Source organism: Cynoglossus semilaevis, chromosome 7, assembly GCF_000523025.1.
Source record: "Cynoglossus semilaevis isolate Cse_v1.0 chromosome 7, Cse_v1.0, whole genome shotgun sequence".
Taxonomy (NCBI): Eukaryota; Metazoa; Chordata; class Actinopteri; order Pleuronectiformes; family Cynoglossidae; genus Cynoglossus; species Cynoglossus semilaevis.
Window position 1 is genome coordinate 11,609,176 of NC_024313.1, and position 15,107 is coordinate 11,624,282.

The 15,107-nt window shown below is 44.6% G+C and overlaps 1 protein-coding gene across 1 annotated transcript in view; it reads right to left on the reverse strand.

Annotated features, from left to right (window-relative positions):
- Positions 1-15,107, reverse strand: part of sipa1l1 (signal-induced proliferation-associated 1 like 1) — a 48,673-nt gene that overhangs the window by 707 nt on the left and 32,859 nt on the right. Inside the window, exons 8-22 of the mRNA XM_025057058.1 lie at positions 14,677-14,851; positions 14,463-14,566; positions 14,096-14,253; positions 9,442-10,021; positions 7,560-7,658; positions 7,289-7,464; positions 6,901-7,188; positions 6,310-6,459; positions 5,920-6,077; positions 3,303-3,400; positions 2,699-3,183; positions 1,197-1,382; positions 662-830; positions 284-518; positions 23-190 (exon numbers count right to left, since the gene is read on the reverse strand). Coding sequence (XP_024912826.1) covers positions 23-190; positions 284-518; positions 662-830; positions 1,197-1,382; positions 2,699-3,183; positions 3,303-3,400; positions 5,920-6,077; positions 6,310-6,459; positions 6,901-7,188; positions 7,289-7,464; positions 7,560-7,658; positions 9,442-10,021; positions 14,096-14,253; positions 14,463-14,566; positions 14,677-14,851 — 3,229 coding nt within the window. The remainder of the gene's footprint in view (positions 1-22; positions 191-283; positions 519-661; positions 831-1,196; positions 1,383-2,698; positions 3,184-3,302; positions 3,401-5,919; positions 6,078-6,309; positions 6,460-6,900; positions 7,189-7,288; positions 7,465-7,559; positions 7,659-9,441; positions 10,022-14,095; positions 14,254-14,462; positions 14,567-14,676; positions 14,852-15,107) is intronic.

Genomic DNA, 15,107 nt, shown 5'->3' on the forward strand with positions numbered 1-15,107 from the left:
TTTTTTTTTTGTATTTTCCTACCGTAGTGCGGGTTTCTTTCAGTTTCAAAAGTACTGGCCACATCCACCAGGTGTGTCCACTCCAGAGGACTGTCCCGGTCAGAGGAGGGGAGGGGCATCAGCTCCTGAGGGAGGGGTCCGCGGTGACGCTCCACCAAATCAACCAGTGAAGTGTCTGAGGCTGAGAGGTCTGAAACAAATTAAGGAGAGGAAAAAAAAAATCTCTCTTCTGTTGCTTCACAGGTTTACACATTTTTCTTGAACAACTCTTCTCTTTTCTCACCGTGGAGTTTGACACCGAGTTTATAGGACGGTCGTCTGAGGGGGACACCCCGGGTGGTGGGAGAGCGTGGGAGGGTGGAGCAGCTGAAGAGAACATCAGAACCCAGACTCGCTTCTATCACGGAGTCGCTCAGAGAGGGGAGGCGCTGTCCACGATAGATGCTCTCGTCCGAAAGGGTGCGATGCAGCGATCGACGGCGGCTGAGAGGTTGACTGGGCGGCGACTTCTGACCGTGCTGAACATGAAAAGAAATGTTTGTGTGAGGTTAAAGAAATCCTTACTGCAGTTCCTGTTTGTGTCAACAGGTTGACATGTCAGATAAAACTGGGTTCCAGCTACAGCTTCTCTGCTCCACAGAGAATGTTCTGGCAGCAGTACCTTCTCCTTGTGTCTGCGTGGAGGGGGGGGGCTGTCGGAGGCCACGTGTCTCTTCGCGTCTTCCTCAATAGTGGACTTGGCATGAGGCTGAGGGGAGTGCATGTCTCGCAGTGAAGGTCTGGCCGCAGGAGTTGGGATAACGTCTCCTCCACCCTCACCTGGAGACTTCCTGAAAACACACAGACAATAATTGGTTTCAATGGAGACAACTGTAACTCTGAAATGTACAAATGCTACAAACATTGTGATGATGCTTTATATATAATTAACACATATAAATTCAGTTACTCTTATTATTGAGCGCCTTTATTTAAAACTGCAATTTTTGGTGTAATACTAGTTTTAGCCACAGGAGGGCAGTGACGTACAATAATAATCACTGCAACAAGGGAACGGCAGAGCCGGAGCTGAAACATTGATATGTGATACTTGTGTCATTGACAAACTAAACCCACACATCAAAGCAGAGACACACACCCACACTGATCCTGGATTAAACCTGGATCAATAGATGGAGCCCTTCATCCATTCTTACTTGCGAGTGTCTCCAAAGTCCACAGAGTTGATGGTGGAGCCCGGCTTCCTCCAGCCAATCAGGTACTTGGACTGAGCTCCCTGACGGGGGTAGAAGCTCTTGGGCCCGGGAGACACGGAGGACGACGGGGAGGTGGCCGAAGACGAGGACTCTTCTCTGGGGGAGCTGTGGCCCGTGTGTCTGGAACTGATGGATGGACAGAATACAATAGAATAGATGAGGAAAAATACAACAAAATGTAGCATTTTACCCATCACTAAAGTCAGCAGGGGGCAGCCTTAAACCATCCAGACACAAGTCCACTTCCTTAACCACCAGGCCACCACTGCCCCCCAGCATAATCATATCATAGAATAGAATAGAATAGAGCATATCATAGCAAAGCATATCATATCATATCATAGAATAGAATAGAATAGAATAGAATAGAATAGAATAGAATAGAATAGAATAGACCTATGAATTGAAGGCAGAGTAAGTCTGGTGATGCCTTTACTGTCAGTCACCGCTTTGTGTTGATGCAAAAGGTTGCAATTCACACCTTCACGGTTAATTCACACCAGGTGGGTGTGGCGCCGCCCTGTGTTCTTCAGATGAGTGGCTAATTCACAGGTTTTGGGCCTACTATGACCATTCGACAGCTCAGTATGTACAGTATGGATGATGGGAGCTCTACTGTCGACTACCGAGGAGGTGATGTCTCTGTTTTGACGTCGCCTGTGGTGGAGCCTGTCCCAGTATCTACATTCATCAGCCGCAGCTCAAACACTGCACAGTCGATACCCAGGTTGTGAACTGTAACTCTATCTGAACAGACACATTAGGATCAATTCAAACAGGAAGACTGGAACACAGGAGCTCTGCTGTCCCCGTCTGACACGTGTTCCACATTTCCTGAGGCCTAATGTGGAAAGATAAGACGAGAGGTTGAGGTTACTCCAGCGCCAGGATTCCAGGAAAGAATTGGTAACAGGAAGGTGGTCCAGTTAGTGCTCCTCTTTTTTGGCTAAAGAAATATTAGACTGGACCATCAGAGGTGACTGAAGCCAAAGAGGCTGTTAGATATTTGACGTGTGCAGGAAGACGTGCAGTGAGACGTCTGTTAACTGCTCTGTGATTTTCTGATTATTAAATGATGTGCTGATTAACCGGTCACTTTTTCTGACTCGTGATGATGTCATTAACCGGTCACTTTTTCTGACTCGTGGTTTCCTTGGAGCTAATGTTTATTTATCCATATAATTTAGTCTTTTGTTGTCATTCCATCTAGTTGACATTTTCTGCTTACTTTACTTTTCACCTTGTTTTTATAATAGCAGAAAAACAATGGAGTTTTGTCTGATCTTGTAAACTTTGTAACCATTCTGGACTAATTTTCTTGATTTTTTTATTTTTATTATTTGTTTAGTCTTCTTCTGAGATATTTGTCCATTTGTCTGCTGAGGTGGCCACACACCAACACTACATCTGTGACTAATTGTTGGGTCATAAAAACAACAGACCTGGAGTGGGATCCAGCTTCACTCAGGCTGAAGGTGCTGCTGTCTCGGACCAGGAGATGAGTAGGCGGGCTGCGGCCTGTTCCGTCCAGGCTCCTCTCCCCCGGAGGGCCCGGAGACTCGGCAGCCGCGGGCGACCTCTCCAGCATCCTCCTGCCTCCCTCGGTGGGGCTGTGCCACGGAGAAGCCGAGCGCTCCCTGCTCTCCCTGCTTCCACTGGGAGCCAGCAGAGAGGTGGTGCTGCCATGATGGGAGTGCGGGTGGGCGTGGTGCGGGGCTCCGTACGAGCTGGTGTCAATGCCGCTGTCGGCGGACGCCCCCTGGAGGTATCCTCCCCCGCCCAGGCCGTTGGGCTCAGGTTCACCCTGGTCGCCGCTGGAGGCCCCACCTGCCCCCAGCTCAAACCACTTATCGCTGTCGCTGTGAGCGCTGCTGGAAGCTGTGCTGGACAGAGTGTTGCTGCTGGAGTGACCGGAGTAAGGGCCGTCCTGTAGGAACGACCAGAAGGTGGCGATAACTACACAGTGCTTCTTCATTTTCCAAGATTAACTTCCAGGTTCATTGAACTTGTTCGTTTAACCTAAATCATTTTGGTGCGAGGTCATACCTGGCTGCCCTTCTTTGGGGAAATATGGATGACCTGCTCTTGCCTCTGGATCCGTGGAGCTCCAGAATAACCTTGACCAGACTTGGAGACCGGAGCCTCTGTAGCAGAAACACACACACACACACACACACAGCCGGAGTTAGTGACGACCACATGTTCTGTTCAAAGTCAACAGTGATGATGTTCTCCTCACGGCTCAGTTGCTACTTAGCACAGATGTCTAGCAGGAGGCTGCTAACGCTGACACTGTTTTTATTTTGCCTCTGCTGCGCGCATTAAAAAAAAAAAAACAGGTCTCTCCTCGTCTGAGGCAATGGCCATCAAAATGAAATTTCTCTCCCCAGATGGCGTCTGGCAGCTTTGTTTTGTTTTTTTTTCTTTTTTTATATTTCTGGACAAGCTGTGCTATGACAGAGAGAGGGTGCGAGCGCCCGCGGCAGAGTTCAGTTTAAGTAAAAATGAGACGGTTGTGTAATCGTCTAAAAGTTACGCAAGAAGATACACACAGCCGGGCCACTAATGGGCGCAGCAGCGTGAGCGGGGCCGCAGCGGGAGGTGACCTAACATCTGCTGGTCTGAACTGAGCTGTAGTGAACACACACAGTCACAAACCACTTAGAATATTCATTACTCTGCAGTTTCCTCTGCACAGAGAAGCCACAGGGTTCTCCAAACTAATTAGACACGTTCATGTGTGTGTGTGTGTGTGTGTGTACACATGCCGCATATAAGACATCACCATCATTGTGTGTGTGATGCAGTGCTAGTTGTGAGGTAACATGAGGAGTGTCAGGTGAACGTGTGAACATCTGTCTATTTTACAGAGGTAAAAAAAAAAAACTTTATTTATTTTTGTCACAGTTTTGTGGCAGTAAATCTAATCATGTATTAAATATTTATAAAGCTGCTGCAGGCTATGAAAATCAAGTGTGTATGTTAAAGGTCACATACATCACAGCATGATAAGAGTTTTTTTTTTAGCATCATCCAGGTTGTTGTTATCAGTTTTTCCTAAATGTTAAGAATTGTAGCTGTTTTTAAACCTTTCCATCAACATATGGCTACACTGTATTGTCTGATGACAATATTTGTTGAACAATTTAAGCTTTTTTTTTTTTGCTAACTTTTAGCATTAAGAACATATTAAGCATATTAGAAAACATTAGAAATTTGACAAAGTAAATTATTTGAACTCTTCACAATCTCTTTTGCCAAGGTTTAAATTTACATTCCAGTATTTTCTGTTTCTGTTTAGTTATTTATCTATTAACTATAAACAGTAATTGTTAGCTAACAGTGCTACTTTAATCACTGCTTTTAACTTTAGCTAAGTATAAGTCAAGATATACAAATATTATATTTCTTACAGAGAAATTTGACAAAGTAAATTATTTGAATGGCATTTTGACTCATGTTTTCCTGCACCTACAAAGTGAAGTAACGTTTTTCAGGGAGTGAGAATTTTTGGAAGGGAATTGTTAAAATCACAACATCAGAGAAGACATTCACGGATGTCAAGCAGCAGCAGCAGGGATCATGTAAAATAAGCTCTCTGGCCTTTCTGTGACTTGTGTTATTTCTGTAGAGTCACCACAGTATCATCAGCGGTGAAGCCCAGCAGGTCAATGGCTGAAAGATTGGAGAGAGAAAATGTAGAAAGGAAGAGGAAAGGACGGAACCCTGAACCACAGAGACAGTAAAGTAAGCCGGTCAGGGCTGGGCCCTGGTGGACACTTGGCTGACTTCACCCACGGCCGCCTCGGCTTGTATTGTTCCCTCCCTCCGAGTGCTCTAAACAACCACGAAATAAAAGACCGGGTCTGCTCTCTGTGATTGTGGTGGTCAGGAACAGGTTGCCTGGAAGTGGGCTGGACGACAATCAACCCGAGCGACATCCTGCTGGGAATCAGAGGAACGGCACGGGAGCGTGTCGTCGTTGTGGCTTTCAGAGCCGGAGCCAGAAAACAAGAAGAACACTCACCAAAAGGCAGTGCAGTGGGGAAGAGTCGTAATTAAATGTGTGCCTGTGTTTGAGGAGGCTATAAAAACAAACGAGAAGCAAAGAGAGGGCGAAGGAGAGAAAGACAGAAAGAAAGGAGGAGGACATGTGTCCACAGGAAGGAGAGGAATTTCCTTCCTTTCTCTTTCTCCTCTGGTCTGACAAAAGAGTTGGTTGAAAAATCAATGAATCACCAGCAGCCTTCTCTCTCTGTCCTGTCTGTTTGCAGAGGCATGAAGAACTGCTCCAGCAGGGTAATATAATTTACAGCTCCATTAGTAGGAGGTGAAAAAGGAGGAGTAAGAGGAGGAGGAGAGAGACAAGGAGGAATGAAGTGCAGTTCACTCTGGTGTGAACCTCAGCTGTAGAAGAATCAGCTGAAAAAAAAAAGATAAATAAATAAAACACAGGAAACTCGTCACCTCAAGGTTTTTGCAGTGTTTTAAATATGAATGATTTCTCCGTCTCCTCTGCTGCAGCTTTTGTTTTTCAACAGAGCCGTGCTCTCAGCAGCTGAAGGACAGTTTGACTGAAACTCAACCTCTGAGCTACTGTTTGAAAAAAAGAGAAAAGAAACAACGGCTTCATCCACGTCTTAGGAAGAAATGTTTTTTCTACCTGTTGACCCTCGTTCCCCTCGTTCTCCTCGTTCCCCTCGTTCTCCTGCTCCACTTTCTTCCATTCTTGACCAATTAGGAGTGGACTTTCCACTGGACGTGCCCTCACTCACCTCTCGTCTCTCTGTGGACATGGGAGAATGGCGGTTTCCTGCAAACCTGGGAGATGACATCACACTTTTAACAGATGCATTTTGTATACATACATACATACATATATACACCTACACATGCACACACACACACACACACATATACATACACTGCATACATACATACATATTATAGCCACAGTAAACTACTTTGATTAAACCCTGTGTAGTATCAGGCTGATACTGCAGAGACAACGTTTTATTTGTTGATGATATTAGACCCCAGGCGTCCTCCTTACTGCTCAGGCATGGACTTCTGTCTCCAGTGAGCGGAGCTTCCTGAGGCGTCACTGGAACAGGACAAATTGCTCGGGGAGCTTCGATTGTGCGGGGAACGTCCCAAAGCCAGGGAGGAGACCAGGCTGTAGCTTTCAGTGCCCGGAGACATCCTGGTTCACATGCAATAACAAACACAAACACGGGGACATTTAAAGTATTTACAGGCCCACAGAAATGGAGGAACTTTAAAGGCAGTTCATTTCAACTTTCTTTCAAGGGAAATTCCATTGATTTCTACTGTGTGACCAGTAGTTTCCACAGTGTCTGGATCAAAAAGAAAAAAAACAGCCACATTTTTCTTTGTTCCAATTTTAATCTTTTTCTCTGCTGGTTTGTGTCTGAAAAATCCTGATATTAGATATTTTATAACTGTCCAGATGTTCAGCAGCAAAGCCCACTTCTGTCTTCCAGGAAGGACTTTTCCAGGACATTTCAGCAGCATCAGTAAGACAGTGACATGCAAATTTGATTGGCTGGTAGCGCCATAACCGATGTGAGTCATTTAAAGCCCAATCAACTGAACCAACCCAACCCAACCCTCGGCTTCTAACCTTTTGGGATCCAGAGGTCGGCCGTCGCTGCTGACACTGCGTGGGATCGCCGCCCCTCGCTCCAGCCTCTCTGCAGACAGAGTCTTTCCCACGGAGCTGCCCAGGCTGATGGCCCGGTTGGGCGTGTGGGGCTGTGGCGAGGCGGTCAGCGACTGCTGCGGGCTACTGGACGTCCTCTGCCACTTGTTGTTGTTGCTGCGGAAGGGGAACTTGTATTCGAAGGAGCCGCTGTCGCTGCTGCTGCTCTTGTAATCAGACACAGGCATTCGATAAAGCTCTGAGCAGCCTCTGCACGGAGGAGAAGCAGGTGTTTGATGACTTTGATATTTTGTCGATATAAATGTAGCCAAAATGAACACAGTCCTAAAAAGCGAAGACTAAATCCTACCTGCGTGGAGTTGCGTCGTCATGAGGTGGTATGATAACAACGCGCACTGTCACCGAAGTACGCAGAAGGTCAATCATCTGCTCGTGGGTCAGCGTTGCTACGGCAACTTTGCAGATCTCAACTAATCGGCTTCCCTGTCGCAGTCCCGCCTGCCAGGCGTAGCCGTACGGCTCCACCTAGTGGTAACGTAACATCAGATTTGATCAAATACAGGGTTTATCCAAAATCCTTCCCGTGGCAGCGTGGTCAGTTTGTCAGAGTGGAGCGATACCTCAGCCACGATGCCTTCGTAGTTCACGTGGAAGCCCAGCTGCCCCAGGCCGTTTCGACGGAGTGTCATCTCTGATGTTTCACAGCCTTTAGTCAGTGACTGTGTAGAGATGAAGGGAAAGCAGCCAAGAGGAGAAAAAAAAGAAGGTCAAATCAGCATGAACTCAATTCAAAACAAAAAAACAGAAACAGAAAACCTTGGGTCTAAATCTGGACAAAGATCTGAAAATGTGCTCAGTCTTAAATTAAACAGGAGACTATTTTTTAAAAAATAACTTCAGTGACTCCCAGGAGAATTGTGCTCATAAATAAAGATGAACTTCAGTGAACCTTCCACTAGACATACACTTGACGGAGGACAGAAATGAAAGCAGGTGTGTTTCCCGCTGTGACACTTTAGGGTGTGTTCACTCTCGGCTGTTTTCGTTTTCTTTTTTTTTTTTCTTTTTTTCATGAAAGTAAAAATAAAAAGCCTTTGCATTTAGAAAGCAGTAACAGAGCACTGCAGGGCGGATGCTAATATTTTATTCTTAGACTGAAAAGTGAATTGACATAAACGTGACGTCTCGGCTGTAATTGTGGTCGGTCTGGACTCTATCTCTAACTGCAGAGACTTTTCCCTGCGATCCTCCGTCTGAGCCGGGTGTTAGAAAGCGCTCTGAAGAAGCCAAACATCACAGAGAAATGTGAATAAATCACCCTTCAGACCAGCACCTGACAGGAATTGTTATGCAGCTTTCCAATGTTTCTAAATTTGTGCGTGGGAGAGTACGAGGAGAAAAAAAAAATGAAAGGGAACAACGGAGCACAAACATGAGAAAGAGCGCTAAGAGAGGAACAGAGAGAGAGTGGGAGAGCGACAGGGAGACTAATTCTACAAAGCAGGTGGCCAGAAGCCTCTTTACTTCCTCTGGTGGCACCATGGTAATCCAAACGACTGCAGATTAATGCCAGATTTGAAATAATAAAACATGAAAGTCAGACATTGTGAAAAACAAATTTAAGTGTATCTAAGAGCCGACGTCAGCAAATCAAATCTGGTGTGGACTCCATGTATAAAAAAAATAAAATAAAAACATAATAAAAACCAATAAATCTCCTGTTCTCGGGCTCACGCACACACACGTGGACACGCACGCAGAGCTGGAATGTGCAAAAGGCTGAGGAAATGTATGTGCTCTGAAAAGCTGATGGTTACATAAGAAAACACCTTTTCTTCCGAACCAGTTTCCATGGAAACAGCTAAGGAAGAGCTAGCATCACTTCAGAGTGTGTGTAGGTGTAGGAGCCATTAGAACCGTGTTGTCCAGAGGTGTTTCTGAAACTCTCAATGAACCAGGGGCAGTAATGAAGCAGGAGCTCTGGCAGATGTCGTCTTCCTGACTCTGACTCTGACTCTGAGTCTGAGTCTGAGTCTGAGTGACGACCAACAGTAAATATTAGAAGATACTGTGAGTGTGGCAGATGAGATATACAGCAGTCAGTTAAAGGACAATGATGATGTCAATGATCTTAATCTTAGTCGCTGTACATTAGGTCAGTTTTTTTCAATCGTTTACGATCGCTTGAAATTTGAATGGGGTCTGAAGTGTCTAGTAAATGATTTTTTTAAAATTATGATTAAAAACATCCCCCCAAAAAACCTGAACCAACTGCATTCTTTCACTTTCACCAACATTAATGGAGTTCAAATTAAATGCAGAATATAACATATCCCAGTTGGGGCATCTTGATTGACGGCTGCAATGTCAAACATGGTTTGGAACCACGAGGTAATGAAGAACGACCGATACCATATTTAAATAGCAGCTACGACACAGAACGATACAGAATGTCTTACATTTGATAAATAAACAGCCTTTCCAAACAGTGCATGGTCCTACCTCCAGACGTTTGACCACTTCTTTGAAATCCTCAGTGTTGTTACTGATGCTCCTCAGAGACACGCTCTCTCCTCGCTCATAAAAGATCCGTAACGACGCAGGGCTGCTCAGCATCCAGCCAATCACGTCCTTGGTAGCACAGTTAAACAGCACGGCCTTGGCCTCCTGGTCCAACAGTATGAGGAAGTCGTTGGAGATGGCCAGAAGCGCCTCCAGTTCTCCTCCTGTCCCATGATCCTCGGCGTGGACCAGCCAGGTCACCGCTCCCAGACTTCGCAGCTCGGCTCCAGCGTAAGGTCGACTCTTCTCCTTTTTCTTGTGGGCCAGTGAAATGAAAGGGAACTTCCCGGAGGGGTCGATGGGCGTGCTGGTGGTGTGACGCTCCGCCAAGTCACGCAAATACTCCTGTCGCGTACGAGTGGCCATGGCACGGAACTTGTGCGACTTGTGCGCAGCATTTTCTGCGTTGATCACTTTGGCCAGCAGGAAGTCCCGGAACACCGAGGACTTGGGGAAGGTCACGCCCTCTGGGATCGGGGGGCCAAAGGACGGCACATCTTTAGAACGTGTGACAGCCACACTACAAGAAGAGACAAAAAAAAAAGATTGATTTTAGTACCAGTTTGTTATCGTCTTCTTTCTAGAAAAATGTAGCTCCGTCATCTGTCAACTAAACCAAAATACTGTCCAAACGTTGGAGCCTTTGTTCAACATTCACCATGTATAAGACCTTGAGTTTTATAGCAGTCAAAGTATGTTTTCGGAGCGCTGTTAATTCATGAACAGATGTTTGAGTCCATTGGGCATAACATGTTTTATGAATTTGGGATTCACAAATAAATTCTGCTTTACTTGGACTTGGATTTACACCAAGATCTAATCATCTCCTCCTCGGGTCATAACCTGCTTTCCCAGAATATTTCATCCAAATTTATCCCTCACTTTTTCATGACAGACAGAGAAGCAGGCCAACAACATAACCTCGTTGGCAGCGATGACTAGTTAGCTGTTCAGAGAAAAGGTTAGTATTGCAGGGAAGCGTTGAGTAATTGCTGGATTCTCATCGTAGCGTGTCTTTCACTCCCATGTTCTTTACCTCCCTGTGTATGTTTCCCTCCACTTCACTTCTCCTTTAATTAAGTATCTGGAACAACCATCTAAAGACTCTCTGCCCTGTCTGGTATGTCAGGAACTCACATGTGAAGCCACGGAGAGAGAAGGGAGGAGGAGAGAGAGAGAGAGGAGAGGATGAGGGGGAGACAGCCTGCCAAAATCACACTGCACAAATCCCCAGAAAACCCAGAGTGAGAGAAAAGGAAAAAATGCAGCTGAGGAAGGAAGACTGAGAGAACTGGTGGTGGGAGTTGAGGAGGGGGAGGTTACTCACTGGAAAAGACTGCATGTTATCTAAAGTATATCTGTAAAATATCTGAGAGGCGGTGGGTACCACAGAGCCTGGAATGGCCTTTTTATGAAGGGCCTGGTGTCTGTGCATCATCCGTCCTCGTCACAACCTCTCTGAGAAATAAATGAGCGTAATCACAGATCTTCACTCAGGTGATAATTACCAGCTGACGAGAGTAGCACTGGAAGTCGGAGAGCTCATCCCACACGCTTCCCTGCTGACAAGCATCAGCACAGACGGTGACACCGGGATAAATGGCTCTGTCTAATAAGCAACTGGAGTCAATATGTCTCCCACATACTTCTAAACATACCTCCACGACGCACTGTCCTCACAGGGGACGCGGGGTGTTCAATTATACTAAAAGCCCGATTGTTGACACCTCGTTTCGCACCTTTCCTTATTTGTACCAGAGAGGTTTGATTTTTTTTTTTACCTGAAATTGCAGTTAGACAGATAAACTATGTCTAAAGGTTTAGACAAATGACAAATGTTGGACTGTCCAAATGTTTCACGTCTTTTTGTCCTCTTTACAAACAAACGACAAACTAAATGTTCTTTCAAAATAATGTTATTTTGTATTGTTTTAAAAGGGTTTTTAAAAAATAACTGAATTGAAAATTTTGAAATTGGCAAGGAAAAAATATGCTTTATCAACAGCCCCTACTGGTCACTGGTAAGAATGCACCCAAAATCTGGTTTAGTGACAACAAAACTTAGAGGTAGTTGGGATGGATAAGGAGTCGAGACTTGACTTGGACTTGAAAATAAATTATTTGTGAACATGTCTGACTATTTATACTAAAGAAGTGAATTTAGGACACATGAGACCAACCGTTGGTGCAATGCATCTTCAAGATGTCTTACATACAACTTTACCCTTACATTAGCTCACAACAAATCCATAAAATGTCCATAAATCTGCACACAAGAACTGAGTCAGAGTTGAATGTTGCCTTTCAATGACAGATAAATCACGAGGGCCTTTACAGCTGCAGTAAAATAGCTGTAGGAAGGCCGAACAAATAATTGAAATAAAATGTGACCTTTTATTTTCATTCTGCTCCATCAGTACAAACACATCACTCAATAAATTTCACTGGGGCTCTACGGGCTCTTTTACCGATCTGGAACACCTGTGAGTTAGTCAGCCAGAGAACTGTGACTCATCCAGGACAGAAAGGAATGATGGAGAGACAGGGACAAAGAGTGAGAGAGAGAGAGAGAGAGAGGGAGAAATGCAGGAAAGAAAAAAAAGACTAATGTAACTCTATCATAACACAAAAAAAAAAAACCCCATAAATGATTAAGAAACGAAGGTGACCAGGAGGTGAAGGTGACAGAACAGGAGAAAAATGGCGCGGCAGCGGAGAACGTCCGTGTTTTGTGGCCGCGCTGAGGTTCTCAATTTTCAGTGATTTGTGGACTTATAAATATCCAGTGTGTGGGCAGCTCGGCTCCTCCAGTATCTACATCCTGCTGCCCACTGAACCAGGGCAACAAAAAGCAAAATGTCAATACCTGCTCTGGTGGGAAGTACACAGTACGAGGGTGTGCGGACACTGAGGTGGTGTAAGACTCTGTAAGACTCTAAGACTCTAAGGTTTTATAAGACATCAGACATGCTGACACTAATGTTGGAACATGAGTAAAAAAAAATAAATTCAATAACCTAGAGCAGGGGTCTCCAACTGTTACAGGGCGAGACGTTTTCTGGTCAGAAACCTTGGGGGGTGGACACTTAAATAAATGAATTTTTATTCATTACACAGATTTCTGTCTAACACTATTATTTGATGTTTATTTTTGGATTCCAGTTGCAGGCCCAGTTGGACGGTACAGCGGGCAGAATTTGATCCACGAGCCACCAGTTTATGATTACCGACCTAAAAGGGTCTGTAAAAAAAATGTAACTCTATCAAGAGCAACCTTTGATAGTGTAACCAAGGTTTTTTCCAGTTGATATTTATTTTTTATTTATCTGTGTATCTATCATCTACCTTCAAAGATTCAGTGTCACTCCTGTTTTTTGTTTTTTGTGTGTCCACAAAACCCACCAAAGAAGTCCCAGCTCATGCGTCTGTCCATAGAACAGCGAGAAGGAAAGTATTTAACACCAAATCAATGAGACTATTGACTTCTTTAAGTCCTGCGGGAGCCAGGGTGGCTCTGAGGTAAGACTCTGAGTCAGCAGTACCTACAGAGTACTGCAGTACCTGACCATTCAAATACACGCTCTTAGGTAGGGTTAGGGTTAGGGTAAGGTAGAGTTGCAGAGAATACAGTAAAGCCTCTACGTCAGGAAATGTAACCGTTTTGTATTTCGTCCAGTGAGAAACACTACAACAAACACATAATTATTTATCTGCATATTTGAAAAAGATAATGTCCCTAAAAAGTGGAGATTGATTGTCATTTACACCTAAAATCGATTGTTTTTCTGTCGACTGTTTTTGATTAAACAGCTGGATTATCACTTCTGGAGTCACGTGTTCTACGGAGCCGTTAGACGTTCTGTTGCATAATTCATGTGCTCGTGTGGTGTTGTTGTTGTTGGTGCTCATTAGTGACGGAGCCCGGAGCAGGACGAGTGAAGACTTCACACAACGTGATCAAACGGTGATTAAAACAGTCGTTAGTGGGAGAAAGGAGGAGGTTCACAGTCAGTCAGAGAGCAAAGAAAAAGTCGGAAAACTCGGTTAAAGGACTGAAGCGGAAAAAGTTTAAAACTGGGGGAAATGCATGGTATTTTTAAATTTTTTTTTTTTTCCCTTTCTCTGAAAATGAGTTTAAAAAAAAAGTTTTTTTTCTCCCTTTCTCTGAAAATGAGTTTATGGTGGGTGAGCAGTGGAGTGGGCTCCGTGCACTTACAGCCCACTCCATCATACAGGGATGAAACTGGAAAAGTGATGAGAGCTGTTCAGCCCGGTGGAGTGTTTCTGTTTCAGAAGTGATGGGCTGTGATTCAGAACGCGGTGCATTTTATAGGTCATAATAAAATAAAATAAATTTAACGTTGACTAGAGTAATGCACTTTTTTTTGGCATATTTTAGTGTCATTATAAATGTAGCTTAAATTAAAGTGTCTAATAAAATTGTAGTCTTTAACATTGGTTTATTTTATGATAAACTCCATGTTTATTTGTTAGCAAAATTGATTGTTTCACTTAAAGAGAACAGTGAAACATTTGAATAAAGTCAGTGAGAAAAACTTCAGAAATGATCACACAACTGAAGTCCAAACCTCACCTGTAGGAGGTGTTGTCAGAGCAGGGACTGTGCGCCCTCACAATCACAAACACGTGCTGGAAGTGAGAGCGGATGTTCTTCGGGGTGAAGGGAAGAGCCCCGGGTTCTTGGAACACGATGGTGACGATGTCGTTCCCGATATGGCGCTTCCGCAGCAGCTGGAAAAGGTCGAGCGCAAAGTGTTTTATACTTTAGAGTTTTCAAGAACAAATGAAAAGCAGTGCTTTTAACCTGTGTGAATTCTGTAATATTTCTAATCAGTAGGAGTATTTTGGGTTTTAGAAATAAAAATATTCAGAAGGTATATGGAACATTTGTAATTAAAATATAAAAATAAGCATTTTTCTAAACAAAAAACAACCCTCACCTGCTGCTTATTGTTGGGTGTGTATGGCAGCATGGTGGACACGTGGAACATGATCTCGTAGTCCTTGTATGTGGTGTAGAGGGAGTGTGTGCCTGTGGAGTCAGCTGTGGAGGAACATGATGAAACGTCAGCTGAAAACCAGCGTTGATTTGTTTGATTTTGAAACAGCGTGTGGATCAGGCACCGGCGTCGAACTTGGTCTGGTTCTACGTACTCTTGGTGTCCAGCTGAGCTCGGTACTTAGTGAAGTTCTTGAGCCGAACCCTCTCCCCGAGCAGGTGAAGGAACTCCTCCAGAGCAGGACCGGCCGATTCGTTGTTGTACATCTCCTCCTCGCTGCTCTGCCCCGCCATGCAGTACATCACCCCCACCTTCCTCTGGAAACTGAGCTGCAGAGAGAGAGAGGGTGAGGGCAGGGGTCCAATCAGAAGAGGAGACAAGTATCTCCACAAATTCATTTCAGAATAACCACATTGACATTTTGGGGAATAAAAAAAAACCTCACGCTGGCATTTTAGGAGTAACAACACTGGAACTGTTAACAGTGATCACTGGACCATTTTTCCACAGCAATCATGTTGACATTTACCAAACTTCAGCTGTGGATGATTGGACCAGGAAGTGCCACAGGCACACAGCTGTTTT